The sequence below is a fragment of the Dendrobium catenatum genome, unplaced genomic scaffold (assembly GCF_001605985.2).
Source record: "Dendrobium catenatum unplaced genomic scaffold, ASM160598v2 original_scaffold_171827, whole genome shotgun sequence".
NCBI classification, from domain to species: domain Eukaryota; kingdom Viridiplantae; phylum Streptophyta; class Magnoliopsida; order Asparagales; family Orchidaceae; genus Dendrobium; species Dendrobium catenatum.
Window position 1 is genome coordinate 23,373 of NW_021490249.1, and position 20,720 is coordinate 44,092.

At 37.8% G+C, this 20,720-nt stretch overlaps 1 protein-coding gene across 2 annotated transcripts; it reads left to right on the plus strand.

Annotated features, from left to right (window-relative positions):
• Positions 1-1,047: 1,047 nt before the first annotated feature.
• LOC110104003 lies at positions 1,048-19,062 on the plus strand. 2 transcript variants are annotated; one of them, XM_020832925.2, is made up of 6 exons: positions 1,048-1,284; positions 13,956-14,790; positions 16,892-17,301; positions 18,190-18,298; positions 18,544-18,599; positions 18,812-19,062. In XM_020832925.2, exons 2-6 carry the CDS (start codon positions 14,087-14,089, stop codon positions 18,826-18,828), a joined length of 1,296 nt encoding a protein of 431 aa, XP_020688584.1. In that variant the 5' UTR covers positions 1,048-1,284; positions 13,956-14,086; the 3' UTR covers positions 18,829-19,062. The 2 variants fall into 2 exon arrangements, with proteins under 2 accessions (XP_020688584.1, XP_020688585.1); XM_020832926.2 differs by having other exon boundaries at positions 1,049-1,284; positions 18,190-18,259.
• The last annotated feature ends 1,658 nt before the right edge of the window (positions 19,063-20,720 follow it).

A 20,720-nucleotide genomic window follows, 5' to 3' on the forward strand; every position in this document is an offset into this window, starting at 1 on the left:
TAGAAGAAAGTGAAGGGAGAAGGGAGAGAAAACGTAGTTCGAAATTCGACGAATTCAAAATGAATCAAGGTATGTCTTTCTTCAGATTCATGATTGTGAAAATCATCTTGTTTAAGATCTTGTGGATTTGAGACTTATGTAAATTCAAGTTTTTCGTTTCGATATCTTTTACATAAATTATGATGCGAGTTTATGCAAATATTTAGAGAACTCTATGAAGTCTTATAACTTTTGCCAGCAACCTCACAAATAAGCTTCCACATTTTAGAAGCATCCAAAGGAGGAGGTTTCTAAGGAGAAGAGAATTTCCTTATTTCCCTTTATACCATAAAGCCAAACCACTATCATGGGAAATAATTTTCCAAATAAGAGAGTAGCTAAAATTATGATAAAGAGCCTTAATCGAAGGTAAACCTAGACCACATGTAGTCTTAGGAGTACAAACAGTGGACCAAACAATGATTTGCATCTTCCTTTCATTTGTTTTACAATGAAACAAAAACCTGAAACACATCCTCTCAATAACATTGCAGGAGCTTTTAGGTATAATAGCTCCCCTAATCCAATATGTCAAAATATTAGCAATAGAAAATTTAAGAAATTGGATTCTACCCGCTAGAGATAAAAAATTAACCTTCCAAGATACCAAAAAATTTGTTTAGGAGAGGCTGAAAATGAAAGGCTTTCAATTTGTTCAGAGAAATAGGCAAACCGAGATAGCTTAGGTAATCAGCCGAATTAACAATCCCCAATATATTTAAAATTTCCTCTTGCTGGTTAGAGAGAGCAGCAAAAATGATGGAACTTTTATGCGGATTAATACCAAGGCCTGAAGCTTCAGCAAAATCATCAAGAATTATCTTTGAGATTTTTAATATTGTTTATAGAGTTCTCAGAAAAAACAATAACATCATCCCATAAAGTAAATGCTTAACCTTCATTTTGATAACCTAGCTGGTACGACAATTAACTTAATAATTAGCTTAATTAATAATAAGGGTAATTTCGGAAACGTCATTTTTTACGTTGAATAATATCGGTTCTCCAAACAGCCACCGGTATTATTCCCGTCGTCCCGCTTATCTCCGAAATAAATCGCCAGTCTTTGGGTTGATGGATTCTGGATTCGGATGCTATTATAAGCTGCTAATTGTTTCTTTCTATACGTCCAACATAAAGATTTTTGCCTCTCACCCATCTAACCTCTCTTTCTCTGCGAAATCGACGACTTGGTTTCGAGAGCTGCGGACTCCGTTTGCAAAGTAGGGCGGGGCGTCTTCAAGGGTAACTAAATCATTATCTTCAATAAATTTTATGGGTTCTAGGCTTTAATGATGGATTGATGATTGTATGTAGGGTTCTAAGGTGGATGCTGCTATTTTGTTTGAGAAAATTTTCTAACGTGCATAATTTTGTGTTCATATTGATGGTGGTAGTAAAATTAACATATTAAAATAAATTGATATTCATTTCGGGTTATGTTAGGAGAGCGTGGAAGAAAGGGTATTGGAGTTGGTCCTGATACACCAACTCAAATCTGTTTTACATCCAAAGGCTTAAGTTTGTCGGTAGTTAATATTTGATAATTTTACATGAACATGTTTTTATATCTGCTTTGACGCTGAATTAATATTCTCGCATGCATAAAAAAATGTTCCTCTTATGTGAGAGCTCTTCACATTATCCTTCACTCCTTAAATGTATGTTTTTTCATCAAGCAGGCGGAACCGGTCTTAATTTTCGGGAAGGGGGAACTTAATAAGTAAAAGTGTATATATATACACACACACATTGTGTGCACGCATGCACGCGCCATTTTAGTGACTAATGATTCTATGTACTTGAGTATATAATACATTTTAAAAATATCATCAACACCTTATATAATGACAAATATTCTTAAACAAAATTTATGTTGAAGTATGAATGATTTGTTTGCAAAAAAAATCAAAATGATGTAATTGATTAATCATTTAATCTCTACAAAATGCATGTTGGAGTTGCCTTGAATTTGGCTCGACCCCTATTTGCTCATATCCTTGATCATCGTATGCTTCGCAGATATGTCGGGGGTCCAAGGGGGTAGCACCCCTTGGCGGGTTCGACTTACCCAATCAGGCCGCGGGGTCAAGGGGCAGCATCCCCGCGGTGCCCCCGAAACAAATTTTGGTATTTCTCTTTGTATTTGGTTCATCATTCCTTAAGAATAACACCTCTACACAAAAGTGTTTAATTATGTTGGGGGAAATTGACTAAAGATCATATTATTTCAAAACTTTTATTTTGGGGGGGGGGGGGGGGAGATTGCTAAATATAAAAATAATTAAATATTATATAAAAAAAATAGCAAGAAAAAAAAAAAAAAGTGTAATTAAATTGTCATAAAAAATGAAGAATTACAAATGAAAAAATTTTTTTTTTTGTTTGGGGGGGGGGGGGGGGGGGGGATTTTGCCCCCCTGGGCTTAAGGTGGATCCACCCTTATCATCAAGTATTATTTTTCAAGAGTCCACTTAACTATGTGAAGCAATGTGAGAGTCACCTCTATTGAATGTCAGTCAACCATATTAATTATAACCATGGGAGTTACGAACCTCATGAACCATGCAATCTCACTTGAACCATTGAATATAATACTACCGCTGATCATCTCCAGCTCTACAGGCGAGTCCTCCTATCTAGTTTCCCTCTTCTGCAAGGATTCTCCCATTTTTTTTTTTCTGAAACTGTAATTTCTTTGGTTTGAATTTAGTTTCTTTTAATAGCTTATTTAGGATGTTTATTGCTTTGAATGTTTTCATTTTCTCAAATTTGAATCAAAATTTTTATTTTAGGGTTTGGACTAAATAGTCAAATGCAAGAAAAAAATCTCATAGGGCCATAGAAAAGATTCAATGTTGAAACATTGTGTGCACGTTGATGTTGGTGGAAGCAATAAAATATATGTATATTTGAAGTGCAATTATTGCAATGAGGCAGTCAAAGGTGGTGTTAAAGGATGGAGTAATTATCAGAATCTCACAAAAATATAGCATCATGTGCCAAAGTTCTAGAAACAATAAAAGAGGAGATTTGGTTTTAGACGAATAAGTCAAAGATGTCGAAGCATCTCACTTAGTGACGATTCGACGATAGGTTGAAGTAGGCTCAAATTATGGGAGTGCGCATAGTAGATGAGACTTATTATCTTCCTTGCCACCAATGCCTATCACGGGTGCAAGAGGACTCATAGGTCATATGGTTAATTTGGAGATGGCAGTAGGGAGATAGGCCATGTGCATCATAGAAGTTGTCTTCAGAGATGACTAGAGAGCACGCAAATGTGTTTGTATGAATATTGGGAGATTTTTTTTTTATGAGAACTCCATTCCATTCAATGTAACAATCTCTCCTTAATGCTACAATATGATATGTTCCATTGGAGCTTATGATCGAGGCTTTAAACACTTGTCCATGTATGAGTTGGGAATTGGGGTTTTGAAGGAGCAACATAATAAGATAGAGAAAGATATTGAATAAATTAAGAGGATTTGGAGCCAGATTAGTATGACTATGATATCTGATGGATGGTTTGACGTTAGGAACAAGAGTATGATTAACATACTGTTAAAGCCTATGATCAGGTGAATGATGTAGATTATATTTTTGGATTGCTAGATGGAGTGGTTGAAGAGATAGGAGATCACTTGATTGCATAGATTGTAACAAATAACGACATTGTTTATGAGCAGCCCGAGTCACTTTGATGGAAAAGAGAAATAACATATTGGGCACCTTTTGCTATACAGTGTATACATCTTATTCTTGAGAAGTTAAATGAGCTGCTACAATACAAGGATGTACCAAGTCATGCCAAGAAAATAAGCAAATTCATATGTAATCATTCTTGAATTTTGGCATTAATGAGTAAGTTTTCAAAGAAAGAACTCATACAACATATTACATCCATATTTGTTATAGCTTATCTAACAATACATAGCTTGTTGGGATCAAGGCAATCTTTGGAGGTTATGTTTACTTCTACTGAATGTTTTAATTATGCTTGGGTTAGGAGAGTTAACGGAAAAGAAGTTATAAAAATTATTCTAAATAAATATTTTGATTAATTGCATCATATGTAATAACAACAACTAGGCCACTGGTTCAAGTGTTAAGGATGATTAATGCAGAGAAGAAGCTTGCTATGTATTTATATACAATGTAGTGAAAGAACTGATTAGCTATAACTAAGGAGGAGTCTAGGCATGTTATAGAGGAATATGAGATATCATTGATGATAAGTAGGAGCTACAACTTTATCTCTATTTGCATGCTGCAAGCTACTGCCTTAATTCTTAGCTTCAATATGCAAACAATAATTCAACAAATCTTGAGATAAAATTGGGTTGTAACGTTGCATGAATAGGCTTATTGCTAACCCATCTGAAAGGGCAGATGCTTCTATGCAACTTATACCTTTTAGGAACAAGGAAAATTTCTTTGTTACTTTAACTAGCGAAAGATGTAGTTGCAAAACATTTTTCAGGTAATTTTTTTATTACTAATATTTTGAGTGAAAAAAGAACGCGCCCTTCATCTTTTAAACTTATGCTTATTTCTTACAACTATAATTGACAAGTGAATTTATTTTGGTGATGAAATTTCTAAGTTACAACATTTTGTTGTTAAGATTTTGAGACTTATATGCTCGTCATTCGGATGTGAATGCAATTAAAACAAATACAATTAAGTTTAGACAAAAAGGAGAAATGATCTAATGACCTTTTGGATGAATTCTTCGGTGTACATCATGAGACTTAAGGATTAAAAAATTAAAAGATAAATGTTTGAAGGATGATGTGATTCTATTGCTATATGATGAAATTGTTGTTACACCATTTGATTTACAACAAGGAGATTTGAATGTTGATTTCTATGATGGTAATAGATATAAAACATATGCATCCAATACAAACCAACTATGAAGAGTCAAAAAACATATATTAAAAATTAATTATAAAGCTTCTTAAAATTTAATTAATATTTTCAATTTTTTGTTGATTACCACTATGTAGGGAAGAGGAACATGAGTGAGATTGAAGAAGAATATTAGAAAACCTTGGACTCCACTTAGGATGAGGTAAGGGAGAAAATTATTCTCTATGATGATGACTCTAATCATATCCCCTGAATGATGATAGCGGTGAGGATTTTTAATTTATTGTTATATTGTTAATTTGGTTTGTACCCGTGTGGATAGAAAATGCCTCAATACATGACTACATAATTTTAAATCTTGATAAAGATGATGAATTAAGTCTGCAATGACACTATTGAACTCCTTCCATGGATTTCAACCATCTTCGTAGAACCTTGCATTGGAAAGGAGATTATGGTAAAGCAAAGGAGCGTCCAATGTGGATGGTAAAGTTGGGTCCTTTGGATTATGCTCAAATGGTGACAAACTAGATGCAAATAACACCTGAATTCAATGCTTCTTTACCAAGTTTGGGTTATATTCACCTTATTTATTTGCTTAATCATTACAACTCAAATCGGAAATTAAGCTGGACAATTATTTGGTCTACGATGTATTATAGAGCTAATATTAATATCTTGAGTGATGCAAACTTTGAATTGTAGTCTCGCATGGGTTCAAAGTAGCCAAAAAAGGTTAATAGTAGGCAAATTTGGTAAAGAATAAGCTATACAACAAATAAGGCTAAGGCGCGTGGATGATGCATTGTGCATGGTCCAACTCGACTTCACTCAACTTAGCTTAAATCGAGAAGTCTTTACAGTTAGTCTAGGGCACACATAATGCCCTTGATGTTCTTAGTGGGTATGAATGATGGCGATGACCTTGCTGACATCCTTAATGATGGTGACCTCATTGACTTTTGATCCGTGATTTGGATTAATATCAGGCTAGTTTTTTTTAAAAAGAGAATCCAAAATATAGGAGGGAGAGAGGAAGTAAGTTTGTTTATTTATTTTTATTTTTTAAGAGGGAATCCAAAAGAAGACTTATTCAAGGTCTAATGTTAGCTTGAACAATCCAATAAAAGCATAATCAACAAAAAATGGGCTAGAATAATAAATTTGAGTTATATAGACCGAACGTCTGCCTGATTTAGTCCGGTTCCACTCCTCTTCCTCAACCCGCTAGGCACATATTGTGCCTTAGGCTGCAATCTCCTATTATACCACTACCACTAGCATATTTTGCTAATGAGTGTGCAGCTGTAGCAACCTCACTTGAGCCTCAATTGTTGCAAGTGATCTTCAAATTTTTTATTTTCTAATTTATCACACAACATTAATTTTGAAATGATCTTTGTGAGATGAGAAAGAGTCTTATATTTTTCTCTATGAGTGATGAAATTGTACTTGTTGTGTTGGAATTGCACTGCTGGAATTATCATGGCTTCTATGTTTTCTTTATATTCAAGATAAAACTCCACCCTATCACCGCCATTAAGACTGTGGTCTCCCATTTCATGGGCGACATTCCAATTTCCCTTTATCCTAGTCACTTATCATACCAAAGGATGCTTGAGCCTCCATTCATGTCCTTGAATGATCTCCACCATACAGTGTATCCTTAGTTGGATTAATATGCTAGACCAATCAAACTCGATCAACCAAATTGGACCAACTCGGTCTGAGCTTGCTTTATTAGTTTTGAAGCAAATCTTGCATTTCATTTCCTGGACAAATTTATGACATACATCGACCACTTTTTTAACTGTTTCTAACCCTTGGTGAAAAATTTTCAATAATTTTGCTCATTTCTTTGATAAAGAAATCTACAAGTTTGAGGAAATCCTAGCATACTAAGTTCTCCAACCCTACTCAGTGATATTAAGATTACCATTAGCAGCACATGGGTCCCTTGAACCTCCTACCTGTTCGACGGGCATAACCTACTCCCAGAATTATTAGCTTGAGTGTTGGAGGTCCTTCGAGATGGGAAAACACTCATGTTAGATCCTGATGTGAAACCAAATGCATGCAAAAGGAGCTTGATAAGAAATTTAAGAACAATTGACAATGTAATCTCAATTAATAGCTTATTGCAATAACAAGGAATTTCAATAAAGAACCTTAGTTGTTCACTTGCTTAGGCGAAGGAGCACGTAGATTAACCAAACCTAGTAGATAAGTAAAAATAGTAGCAATACAAAAAGCTATTAACCAACAATCCACAATTTAATAATGAGAGTTTTCACCTCGGGGATTGATCACTCAACTACACTAGGCTTTGGTGAGAGAAGATTTTGCACGCTAGAATCGAGATCACCACTAGGAAGACGATGCCGGAGGTATTTGTCCACAAGAAAGTAGTCGGAGTTGGTGGAGGGGGCTGACCGTGGATGATCTAATCGTGGTCTTGGAATTTTCTATGTTGACGTCACGAAAAACGATCTCCGAATGTCCACACGTCCTTGGGAACCAAAGACTAATCTCTGATCGATGTTCGGATCGACCATACGTCTTTGAAATGGAGGTGGAAGGGCGTCTTCTTCTTCTTCTCTTGGCTTCCAAATTCACAAGGGAGGGAGAAATGAGGGAGGCGGCCAAGGTAGAGAGAGAGGGGGCGGGTGATTTGGGAGAGGGGATTTAGGTTAGATGAGGGAAGGAAGAGATTTACTCAAATCTGAAAACTAATATCAGATTTTAGTAAATTTGGAGGGAATTATTTGAAAATAATTTCAAATTTCAAATAGAATTTAGGGGGATTAATGAGCATTTAATGAAGCCCATCAAGAGGGGTGGCCGGAGGGTTCACTAGAGGAGGGAGGGAGGTTTTCAATTCAAAGCATGAAATTAATTTCAGGATTTTGAATGAAAATGGGGGGAAATTAATTTGAAATTCAATTTCAAATTAGGGGGTCATTAATGCATTAATTGGGGAATTAAAGGGAGGAACCCATGCATGGCCGGTGGTTTAAGAGAGAGGAGGGAGGTGAGGGAGCAATTCATGAGCCTTCCAAATTAGCACATAAGCATTAGGAAAATTTATCATGAAATCCAATTGGTTTTGAAATTCAAAATTGATTTGAATTGAACTACTTTCTTAATATGGCTTTTGACAAATTTGGAAAGTTTGAGATTCAACCAATTTGAATTTCAAAATTTGAAACGTGCGGAAAAAGGGGATGAGGCTGGTGGTGGAGGATGGGGGACGGGGTGGTGGAGGGGAATCGGCCGGTGGCTAAAGAGGAGCCGGCGGATTGGATCCCAAGGTGGCCGGTATGGGAATTCGGAGCTCGGATTGATGGCAAACGGGATGAAGGCTTAGGTTAAGTGGATGAGGAAAAACACAAACGAGAAGATAGAATAAACTTAACCACTAGCCGCGGACTCTTCCAACGACCGGTGGGCCTTGCGATTTGCTCCCCTTGAGCTCTCTCTCTTCTCTAGCTCTCATGCAAGAAGAAGTGGAAACAAAACATAATTTTCATTCAAAATATTCATCATCCCCATTACATAAGAAATGACCATATATATAGGCCTCAAAATGACAAAGGAAACAAAAGACTAAAATGCCCCTTGGGCTACAATAGCTACCAAATACCCATAAGGGTAAAAATAGAAAAAATAAAAATAAAATAAACTACTACATAAAATGACTTAAGAATAAAACTCCTGATCGTGGCCGTCGATCTCCGGTCTATCCGATGGTACACGTGTCGAAATTGCTGACGATGTCCTCATCATTCTCCCCAGGTGGGAGAAAACTCGACCCCGTCGAGTAATCATCTGTAGAACTCTCGTACCACTCTAGTAAGCCGGGGTCCACTCACTGCAGCTCCTCATGATCAATTCACATGCTCCGTCTCCGATTTCCCTTTCCAATGAACTATGTACATGCGGTGACCTTCTTCCTTTGTGGAAATGATCTCATCATCTATTAATGCTTCAATCTTCTCCGCTATGGGTAAGTGGGGTAAATTGGGGAGTGGAGGTAGGCTGGGGGATCTCACTGGGTGGGTTCTCTCAAGGCTTATTTTGAATTGGATTATTAGGGTTCAACTCGGGTCCCTCAAAGGTTACTAGATCTTCTATATTAAATGTAGGATTGAAGTTAAAACCCTTGGGGTCCAGCATATAAGCATTACTATTTATCTTTGACATTATCTTCAAGGTCTGGTGCTTCTAGCATGCGACTTCTTCACGGAGGGATCTGTGCCATCACAAAGTTTCCAACCTCGAATTTTTTAAATCTTTTCTTGTGATCTGAAATAAGCTTAAAATTGGAGTTACTTTGTTCAATTCTTCTTTTAATTTCTTTATGAAGCTCCTGGAGATGAGATGCAAATGGATATGCAAAAGAACCGATATGCATGACGAATGACCAGAATCAAGGCTCACCCAAAAGTTTTAAGCAGAAATAACTTAGAAGGACAACAGACTATAAGACACACACACAACATACTAACTCACACGAACACATAGCTAGAAAAGGTGGACGAGTCACAAAAAGAGGGGTTTTAAAGTGTTTGGTCTAAGGGAACTGGTGTAGGGGGAGAAATGAAGACACTCTTAGCTACCAGGGCACTTTTATAGGTAATTTTCGTTAGGGTCGACAGCAGTCTCCTAGTGGGGGTAGTGTAATCGATCAAATTCATCAAACTAAGATAGAAGTGGTCCTTATAAGGGTAGGACGAGGCTTTAACGGGCAAAATGTTGGAATCAAGAATAAAATAAGATGATTGATCCTGACTCACATCCATAAGGGGATAGCCCAAAGATTCGTCAGCCGGTATGGGACTTATACGATGGGGAAAAGTTTCTAGGACATATGTGGGTACAACAGTAAGAGAGATATCAGGAATGACACACTCGGCTAAATATAAATCCAAATGAGCAGCTCCAAAGTTAGACTCTAATGAAACAAGAGAAGGTTCATTATTGTTCAAATCAGGCTCAAAGACTTTCAGACTTAAGCTACTGTCTTCCGAAGTAGAATCAAGTTTGGGTTTAACCCTAAGATCCGTAGGTTCTGTTTCACTTGAATCAGGTGACAAATTTGATTGACTTACTTCCAACTCGAGATTAGCTAATTCGCCATCAGAATTATCCAAAATCAAATCAGAATTATCCGGATTCATCTCAGTAATTAAATTAGAATCTTCCGATTTTAATTTCATTGTGTTCAAGGTCAGATCAGTTTCTTTCGGGATCAAATTAATATCGTCCAGGCAGACCTTATCCAAAGGATATCGTTAATGAGATTAGACTCTACATGAGCTAAGGTATCAAGGTTAAAAGGTTCTAGACCTCCTAAATCAGGGTTTAAGTCAGGCCGGGAGTCTAACTCAATCACTTCAGTCTCATCCTCAAAGAATTCTTTGTTATCAGTGATATCATTAGCATCCACGAAATGGATGTACTCAGTCACAGGTTTCGGGGACCTCTTCTTTTTAACGCATTCCTCTAGTAACATTACACTTTCAGGGTCAAGGATTGGAGAGGCTAAAGGTTGACTGGGATGGCCAGAAATTGGTCCAAGTGGGGAGTTATGTGGGATCGATCCAACATAAGACCCAATAGAGGGTCGATCATCATGGTTAGGTGAAGACCTACAGGGTGGGGCAGCAACCCTGATGTTACTGATGGGTGGGTGGTCTCGACCATAGTAATGTCCACGACTTGTCCCAACAAAAGAGGTAGGGTGATGCTCTAGATGACGGTCACTAGTAGAGGGTCGGTATTTCAAATTAAGTTCTCGTCTCATGTCTTTTCAATTAAGGTACTCACCGCGAGACTCTTTATGATCTTCCAATTTCATCCAAAATTGAAGAGCCCGACCTTTTAGGTGAGACTTAGCGATGCTAACCTGGTGGGATTCAGGGATATGACATGATTCAAAATAGTCATCTAGTTGTCTAGCCCATTCCCTAAAGTAGTAAGCGTCCGAGGAACCATCAAAGGTGGGTAGACGGTAAGGTGACTCTAAGTGAGGTCGTAGAAGCCTAAGCTCAGGTCTAGGGTGATAAGCTGAGTGGGGATAGTCAACGGGTTTCTCCGTCATAATTCTAGTCATATTGCCCACTAGGTTAACGATGTCATCTAAACTCTTTTGAAGTCTTATCGGGTCCATGGGTAAGTGTCAAGTGAAACCTAATGAAGATTGGGTGCAAGGTACCACTCTCTTCAAAGAGAAAACATCATCTCGACTTGTTATAAGGTGCAGGAAAAATACTGGACAGCAAGCTTCAAGAAGGGTTTAGGTCACTAGGTGTTTAGGGAGGATGCTAAGGCTTGGGCAGCACCCTAAGCCAAGGTTAGACTCACTTAAATGCTACCAAACACTGCAGAATTTTGTGTGGACAGCAAACTACAACTGTTGGTGAAGAAGCCTAGGTGTTTAGGATGGGTTTTGGGATGTGGCCAGCACCTAAAAACTAGGTTGGGGTCACCTAAAGCTCTCTAAATGTTGCAGAAAGTTTCTGGACAGCACACTAGGCTTGAATGATTGCGTTAAGTGTTGGGTTAGGTGTCTAGAGTGTGGACAGCAATTAAGTACAAGAAATACTAACCTAAAACCCACTAAATGAGTGCAGGAAAACAGTGGAGAACAAAATAAAACAGTGATGCAAACATATAATGCGATGGTATGCATGTAAACAATCTAAGGGAAGTTAAATTAAATTCCTAGGATGCATCTAGCACATGTAAAGCATGCTAGCCATGCTCTGATACCAAGATGATGTGAAACCACATGCATGCAAAAGGAACTTGATAAGAAATTTAAGAACAATTGACAATGTAATCTCAATTAATAGCTTATTGCAATAGCAAGGAATTTCAATAAAGAACCTTAGTTGTTCACTTGCTTAGGCGAAGGAGCACGTAGATTAACCAAACTTAGTAGATAAGTAAAAATAGTAGCAATACGAAAAGCTATTAACCAACAATCCACAATTTAATAATGAGAGTTTTCACCTCGGGGATTGATCACTCAACTACACTAGGTTTTGGTGAGAGAAGATTTTGCACGCTAGAATCGAGATCACCACTAGGAAGATGATGCCGGAGGTATTTGTCCACAAGAAAGTAGTCGGAGTTGGTGGAGGGGGCTGACCGTGGATGATCTAATCGTGGTCTTGGAATTCTCTATGTTGACGTCACGAAAAACGATCTCTGAACGTCCACACGTCCTTGGGAACCAAAGACTAATCTCTGATCGATGTTCGGATCGACCATACGTCTTTGAAATGGAGGTGGAAGGGTGTCGTCTTCTTCTTCTCTTGGCTTCCAAATTCACAAGGGAGGGAGAAATGAGGGAGGCGGCCAAGGTAGAGAGAGAGGGGGCGGGTGATTTGGGAGAGGGGATTTAGGTTAGATGAGGGAAGGAAGAGATTTACTCAAATCTGAAAACTAATCTCAGATTTTAGTAAATTTGGAGGGAATTATTTGAAACTAATTTCAAATTTCAAATAGAATTTAGGGGGATTAATGAGCATTTAATGAAGCCCATCAAGAGGGGTGGCTGGCGGGTTCACTAGAGGAGGGAGGGAGGTTTTCAATTCAAAACATGAAATTAATTTCAAGATTTTGAATGAAAATGGGGGGAAATTAATTTGAAATTCAATTTCAAATTAGGGGGTCATTAATGCATTAATTGGGGAATTAAAGGGAGGAACCCATGCATGGCCGGCGGTTTAAGAGAGAGAAGGGAGGTGAGGGAGCAATTCATAAGCCTTCCAAATTAGCACATAAGCATTCGGAAAATTTATCATGAAATCCAATTGGTTTTGAAATTCAAAATTGATTTGAATTGAACTACTTTCCTAATATGGCTTTTGACAAATTTGGAAAGTTTGAGATTCAACCAATTTGAATTTCAAAATTTGAAACGTGCGGGAAAAGGGGATGAGGCCGGTGGTGGAGGATGGGGGACGGGGTGGTGGAGGGGAATCGGCCGGCGGCTAAAGAGGAGCCGGCGGGTTGGATCCCAAGGTGGCCGGTATGAAAATTCGGGGCTCGGATTAATGGCAAACAGGATGAAGGCTTAGGTTAAGTGGATGAGGAAAAACACAAACGAGAAGATAGAATAAACTTAACCACGAGCCGCGGACTCTTCCAACGACTGGTGGGCCTTGCGATTTGCTCCCCTTAAGCTCTCTCCCCTTCTCTAGCTCTCATGCAAGAAGAAGTGGAAACAAAACATAATTTTCATTCAAAATATTCATCATCCCCATTACATAAGAAATGACTATATATATATAGGCCTCAAAATGACAAAGGAAACAAAAGACTAAAATGCCCCTTGAGCTACAATAACGACCAAATACCCATAAGGATAAAAACGGAAAAACTAAAAATTAAATAAACTACTACATAAAATGACTTAAAAATAAAACTCCTTATCGTGGCCGTCGATCTCCGGTGTCTCCAATGGTACACGTGTCGAAATTGCTGACGATGTCCTCATCAGATCTTGACCTCTTTTTCTTGAATTGTTGGTGTGCAAGATCAGCAGTAAGCTAAAGTTGATTGAATTAAAGGCCTTGATATATCACAATGGTCTATTATTGATGGTCAGAAAATGCTAATTTTTTATGTAGACATTTTCTAAAGTTCTTAAATGTTTCCCACTTATTGATGATAATGGAAAGAAGAACTTCTCACTCTTTGTTGTGAAATTCCAGAGTCTGTAATGTTTTTAAGCAAGTCAGTTGCTTTTCTAAATTTGTCCACTATTTCGTCCCAATTTTAATATTGAAAAGAGGAAATATTACTACACCAAGCAGACTAAAAAATAAGCAAACACCTTATGTATCCTTCTTGTTTTTTTTCTCATCATTAGTAAACTAGCGAGTCTTTCTTTTTCTGCTCATTTTATCTTTCGCTTTGTTGGGCTATTTTTCCCCTTGCAAATAGCCATCAGCTAATCAGTGGTTTTAGCATGAGTGATATTTAGTTATAAATATGTTTAAAGATTGGAAATTTTCTTGGAGCAGATTGATTAATCAAAGCGTCCACAGGCCCAAGCTTATTGACTTTGAAGCAGCAGCTTGCAATCCTTGTTTAATAGAGACCAGGCACCAAATTCTGCAGTATTGCCGGGATAACACTTAGAAGAGGCTGTGCAATGTCCAAAATGCATCGGACAAGGTTTCAAACAGCTGGCTGGGCTGCTTTTGATCGCAAGCACCGTGAAAAGCAAGGAAGTGAAACTGAAGGTTCTGTGGATCCCTTTCCCCCCATCTCAAATGAGACATATTCAGGCTTGATGGAATGTTCAAACAATGCTCACTCCAGAGAAAGCTCGGCACTGATTCAGTCAGCACCAACTATTTCATATTCTTCAGTTTTTCAACCCTCGAGGCCTTCTAACTTTTCACATCTCAAGGCTCATACAAATCTTGCATCCTCAAATATTAACATTGACAGCAATCATCATGCTGTCATTGTAAAAAAAAGAAATGAGAATCCTATTGCGATGCTGAAAGATATTTATTGTTGGGCTGATCAATATTTGATTGAAGATGTTTTAGCTGCTGTAAACAATGATGTTGGGCAGGCATCTATTCTTTTGAAAGAAATGATTTCAACTGAAACAGGAACTAAAAACAAGCACTCCGAGCCTTTTGGAAGGTGCTCTTCGCTCAGGAGTAATATGAGCGAAGATGCAAATATTTTTATGGAAAAAAGCAGTACTTCTACAACAAATAATTTGTCTGACAATTCTCATGAGGAATTAATAGTTAAGCAGCTCTCTGTCCCTATTGAACCTGAGTGGGAAGAGGATGATGTCTACTTAAGCCACCGAAAGGAAGCATTAACGATGATGAGGTATAGTTATTGATATATCAATGTTCCTAGAAACCGAATGCAAATAAAGATAAAAAAAGTGATATTTCATCTTATTATTTTGATGATTGTCCGTCCTATTAAAGGTAATGATTAGCTACAGAGTGATCTTGTTGTATGCTACTTTTTATATCTTGCTGCTAAACTATTGTGCGAAAAAAGAAAGACAATGGTTTACTTGGATCTCTACGGTAAAATGTAATATTTCATAAACAAATCCTTGGACCCGTTAAGTGCAACAATTAACTACAAGGCAATGAGAACTGATTGTCCCCTACTCCCCTTTCCCAAGTTTACTGATGAATAAACTTATTATGGCAATAACGATAAAATAAATAAATTTATTGTAACAGCTAGCCCCTAGATGTTTGAAATTGACACGCTTTATTATGCTGCAGTACTTTCGATGCAAGTTTAATTTGCATTGTTTGAGTTGTCTGTTGGCAAAAGTTTTGATTATTCTAGTTGGTCTCTTTGATAAGAAATCTTGCTCAGGTTCAGCACTGTCTGGTTTCTGGTTGCCAGCTACTGATTTGTTATTCTTTTTGATTTTCTGATAATTTTAAATATCCGGATCTATGTAAAATAAGGTTATTACTTTGCTGTTAGACTCTTTCCTTTTTAGGAGGTGGAGGATAAGTTTTATCCTTGACAGATAAAATGCAGATCTGGTTTGACTCCACCATATTATTCCAAAGAAAGTGTTCTGAACAAAAATGTAATTTGTCTAGTTTTTTTTTTTTTTTTTGTTTCCTTCCCGTGTACAAAATATGTTGAAGTTTGCGTTACTGAATAATGTTTCAATGGCTTGAAACCTGCTTTGATTGCAGTGCAGGTTATATTTTTTTCTATTTCAGACAACCTGCTTTGATTGCAGTGCAGGTTATATTAATGAATTATGTTTACATGGCTTGAACTGCACAGTATCATTTTTTATATTTCTTTTTTAGTTTTAATGAACGGGTCATTCTGATGTTTAACTTGGCCAGTCTTGCCATAGGAGAAGAGGCTTTGTGAGGAAAATCTTTGGGAAATGAGGGGACTCTTCCGGAAAGATATAAGGGGAATTTATTAGGGGGGATATGAGCTGTTTAAGGGAGAAGATTATGGTGGGTTGGGGTTTTTATGTTATGTTTTGAATTCTTGCAGCAATTTTTGCGAGGTTTTGGGTTCCTAGTAGCTGCTAGGAATTGTGGGAGAGACGATTCACCTCTCGAACAGTGAATCAACTTGTATCTTGTCTTACTTTGTTTGGAAATTAGTAAAAACAGCCATCTTTGTGTTATTTCTTGATCTATTTGGAAGAAGTTGCTATTTTTTATATTGTTTTGTGCTGTTTTAATCATCAAGTCCTATCAACATCATATCATACTCAATATTTTAGTTGGAAGCCTTGTGGCTATCATTAGTCACCTTGGTTGTTCTCTTGATTGGAGGGAGACTTGATGACTCAAAAGGTGAGTATTGAAAATTTTCGAGCATGGACAACGGGAAGCATTGATGTTGGTTTAGCCTGCATGTTTAATGTACATGATGTGCCCTAGCATACATGATAAACTACGTCTTAATACTCTATGTTGAGGTAATTGTGGTTTAGATTTGACATTTCTGTTTTTTTAGACAAAATTTAACATTTGCTACAGTATGAACAGATAGTTCAAAATTATTATTTTGGAACCTATTATGACCTTCTTATACCCCTGTATGCACGAATAAAACTTTTGGTTTTGCTGCCAGTTGAACTACATTAATAATTTAACATTTCTTTTTTTTGTCATGTATGTTTGGGTCTTATAGTGCTATTTTTGAGGTTTCCTTATGATGCATTTTTTCCATTGTTAAAGCTGTAAAGATTTGTGAACCCATGTCAAGTTTTTGAGCTTTCAATGTTTGTAATGACTGCTTCATGATTGTAACAAGTTCTGAACCGTCAGCTTTTAGTATTGTAAACCACTGTTTGACCTCTAGATTATCTAGAAGGCACTATTAAGGCTGACTTCTTAGATATTATCGCTGCTCTTTACTTCTCTCCCTCCGTTTTTTACCCTGACCTTTGTTTACTTACTGTATTATTGCTATTCAGGGCTGCGTCACAACATTCACGGGGTGCCAGCAATGCCTATTTGAGGCGTGATCACTTAACTGCACGTCAGCTCTCCTTGAGGGCTCGAGAAGAGTGGATGACTGCAGAAAAACTAAACACTCAAGCAGCAGAGGAGATTCTACGCATTAGGAACAGCAATAATGACATATGGATGCTTGACCTTCATGGCCTTCATGCAACAGAGGCTGTTCATGCATTGAAGCAGCGTCTTCAAAGAATTGAATCCAAGATGATGTTGAACCATTCTGCTTCTCCTGATAAGTTGGCAAAGCTAGAAACAATTCAACCAAGTCCCTCTTTTGTTTCTCTTAGCGGATTGGAGACCTCTAGTAATGCTAAGAGGATTATAGTGCCACAACCGAGGCAGACGTCATTGCATGTCATTACAGGTAAATTAACTGGCGAAGAATAATTCTAGTCCGCTTGCTATGCTTAATTGCAAAATAATTAGTTAGTTTAGTGGTTAAGGAAATTACTTACCCGTTAGAAGTAATCACTATGGCCCAAAGTTTCCAGAGAACATCAAATATGTGACTAATGTGACATCTTGTATGCAGAGGAAGCCCCAAACTTTAGGAGTGGGGGGGGGGGGGGGGGGGGGGGGAGCGCGAAGTTAGGCGAAGTTTTCGCTTTCATACATTGCTTGTTATAAGATAGTTTATGTATGAAGCTCTCGTAGTAAATATGGGTACGAAAAGATTTATCTGAATTGGGGGGTGATGATGACAAGGACTGTCTGATCGAGGCCAAAGAATATGAGTGGCTCTGATTGCTATGTGGGTTGATCCGGGCAACTGGTTTTAGTAAAAAGAGAACATCTAAATCTTTTAACAGTTTGTTAAAGGTTTTGAAGATATTCTGAATTTTCAACACAGACAGCACCATTCCCGATTGAGTTTGACGAAGTTGTTCATAAATTTGATCTTCTTTTCATAGTGACCAACTAGTATGCTTTCTGCGAATGCATTTTTTCCCCTGTGAATGCTATGGATTACATTTCTCTTAGGTATAGATAGTGTTCTATCCATGCACCAACTGTGGCTAAAGTGACTTTTATTCTCCAATCTATTAATTCTCTTGGTAGAGACTGGCAAGAGGAATCAGCAACATATAAATTGTACCTGAATCTCTATTCATATTTGTAAATGAAACCTGTTTTAAAAAATGAAGAATTCCTGAGTCAAGAAAAAGGACTTTTGTCTCATTCCCAACTTTCGTGGCTTGCTTTTATTACATTGCTTCCTCATGGCAGCCTTTCTTGCTTGTGCTCCTCACAGGCTCTGGTAATCACAGCAAAGGACATGCATCACTTCCTGCAGCTATCAAAAGCTTTCTTATTGATGAAGGGTATGTGATGAAAAACATCTTTTCAAATCAGTTTTTAAGGTACATATTTCCAGAAAAAAAAAAAGGGTCAGGAGCTACTGAGTGCATCATATAAAACAACTATTTTGTACTTTGGAATGATATTTAAAAAAAAAATAAAAATGATTATATACATTTCTGATTTCATTTCATTTTTAGGAAATTTTTTGCACTCCTTATACAAATTTGTATCAGGAGCTCTAGACTTAAATTTTTTTTCTTCCATGCATCCCAGTATAACTCTCTTTTTCTCAATTGCTCTGCAGGTATCGCTTCGATGATGCAAGGCCAGGCGTAATATCTGTTCGTCCTATGTTTCGCTGTAAGTGACATAACATGAGTCAAATGTTGATTTGGTACATCGCCATAGTTAATAGATTCTTTAACAAGCAAAAAATCATTTAATTTTGTCATTATTAAGATACTTAAATGTTAAAGAAATTGTTTATGTTTAAGAAGATCAATATGAGCCTTTATATGGAGTGTTGTTTTTCTCACAAAAACTAGTTAATAATGTTTCATTTTCTATTATAGCAAGGTTCCTGAGCTAAGGGATTTAAAGAACTCTAATGCATTGCTTGCAATCGCCGTCGATGACCACCATCAATAACCGCCACAATTGTGGCTGATTACTAATGTTCGATCCCGTCAATTGATTTCCCTTATCTGGGTGTAGTTACTTGACCTCTATTATATTGTGGTTTCTCTATTGATGTGTAATTGTTGTTATCCTTCATCACTTCTTCTGTAATTCCAATTGTAAGAATCAAATATTTGTTCTCGATTGTGTATAAAGACTTTGTAATCATACCTCTGCATCATTTGAGAGTTTTTGAAAGGATTTTTTTTTTCATTATAGATAGATTTGTGGGTTCTTGAATAATATGTATGCTTTGTCTTTGTCGTTTTATATTTCTTTCTACATTTTTGGTTCGAATAATAATAATAAAAAAACATTCTTTTGAAAGCTGAAGTATTTTTCATTTTATATATTATATGCTATTGTTGCGTCCTGGTGTATTCGCGGCGGTAGAGAAATTCATAATTTAACATCTTAGCATTGTATGAAGATTTAGCACACAATCAGATAAGTGAGATAGGGTGTAACATTCATAAGAGACACCATAGTTTTTACGTAGAAACCCCTAAAAAGGGGGGAAAAATCACGGGGCTTGGCCCAGTTTGAATGAATCCACTAGTATTTGTAGTCGATTACAAATTAGGCCCTTCTTAGGGAGAAGGCCTTTGCTTGATGTTACAAATATACGTCACATAGAGCACATTACATGGTGGGAGTTACAATAATCAACATAGACATATTTATTTGGTCGGAAAGACCATTCGAGGCGACGGAAGTCGGAAGGACAGTAGTCTGCAGGAGACAGAGGTCAGAAAGACCGTTATTTGACGATGTAGGTCGGAACGACCGTAGTAGGCGATGAAGGTCGGAAGGACCGTAGTCGGAAGGAGACCGAGGTCCGAAAGACCTTAGTTAGTAGGAGACCGGGGTTAGAAAGATCGTTTTCTGTTGATGGAGGTTGGAAGGACCATAGTATGTGACGGAGGTCGGAAGGACCGTAGTCGGTAGGAGACCGGGGTCTGAAAGACCGTTGTCTGGTAATGGAGGTCGGAGTGACCATAGTAGGCGATGGAGGTCGGCAGGACCGTAGTCGGCAGGAGATAGGAGTCTGAAAGATTGTTGTTTGTAGGAGACCGGGGTCTAAAAGACCATTGTCTGATGATGGAGGTTGGAGTAACCATAGTAGGCGACGGAGGTCGGAAGGACCATAGTCGGCAGGAGATAGGAGTCTGAAAGATCGTTGTTAGCAGGAGACCGGGGTCTGAAAGACCGTTGTCTGGTGATGGAGGTCGGAGTTGTGAGAGCTCATTCCTTTGATTTGCCTTCTTAGATTTGATTTTCCTCCCAGGATCGTCCAGGCCGATTTTGGATCGTCCTGGGACGATCAGTGCATGGCAAAATCCCGAGAGCAAGGGTTTTTGGCAAATTAATTATCGTCCTGCATCGTCCTGGAAAATCGTCCTGGACGATTGAAAATTGGTCATATCGTCCTGGACGATGTGGCGATCGGCCAGGACGATCAGACTGATGTTATAAGGAAATCAGCTCGATTTGAGGAGAGAGAAAATATTTTTTATAAAATCAAAATATCTGAGGGGAGAGAAAGAGAAGAAAAGCGAAGGAAAAGCTCGTTTTCGGAGGCCGCGGAGCGCTTTTCGTCCGACACCGCTGTTGGGAAAAGTGTTTATCTCGTGGTAAGAACTCCGAATCCTATTTCTGTTTTCAGAGATATTGAGTTTTGATCGTATTGTGCACTGTTTTGTGTTTTTGTGATCGAAAAACGGACCCGGTTTTGTATTGACACAACTTTCACCGCACAACTTTTAATATGTTATAGATACGAATATTCTACACGATTTGATT

Bases quoted from the DNA above. Each gene is read 5' to 3' on its own strand.
- LOC110104003 (XM_020832925.2), top strand. From the start codon at position 14,087: ATGTCCAAAATGCATCGGACAAGGTTTCAAACAGCTGGCTGGGCTGCT. The intron at 17,302-18,189 runs GTAAATTAACTG...TGCTCCTCACAG, and splicing joins GTCATTGCATGTCATTACAG to GCTCTGGTAATCACAGCAAA. The intron at 18,299-18,543 runs GTACATATTTCC...ATTGCTCTGCAG, and splicing joins TTTTCAAATCAGTTTTTAAG to GTATCGCTTCGATGATGCAA.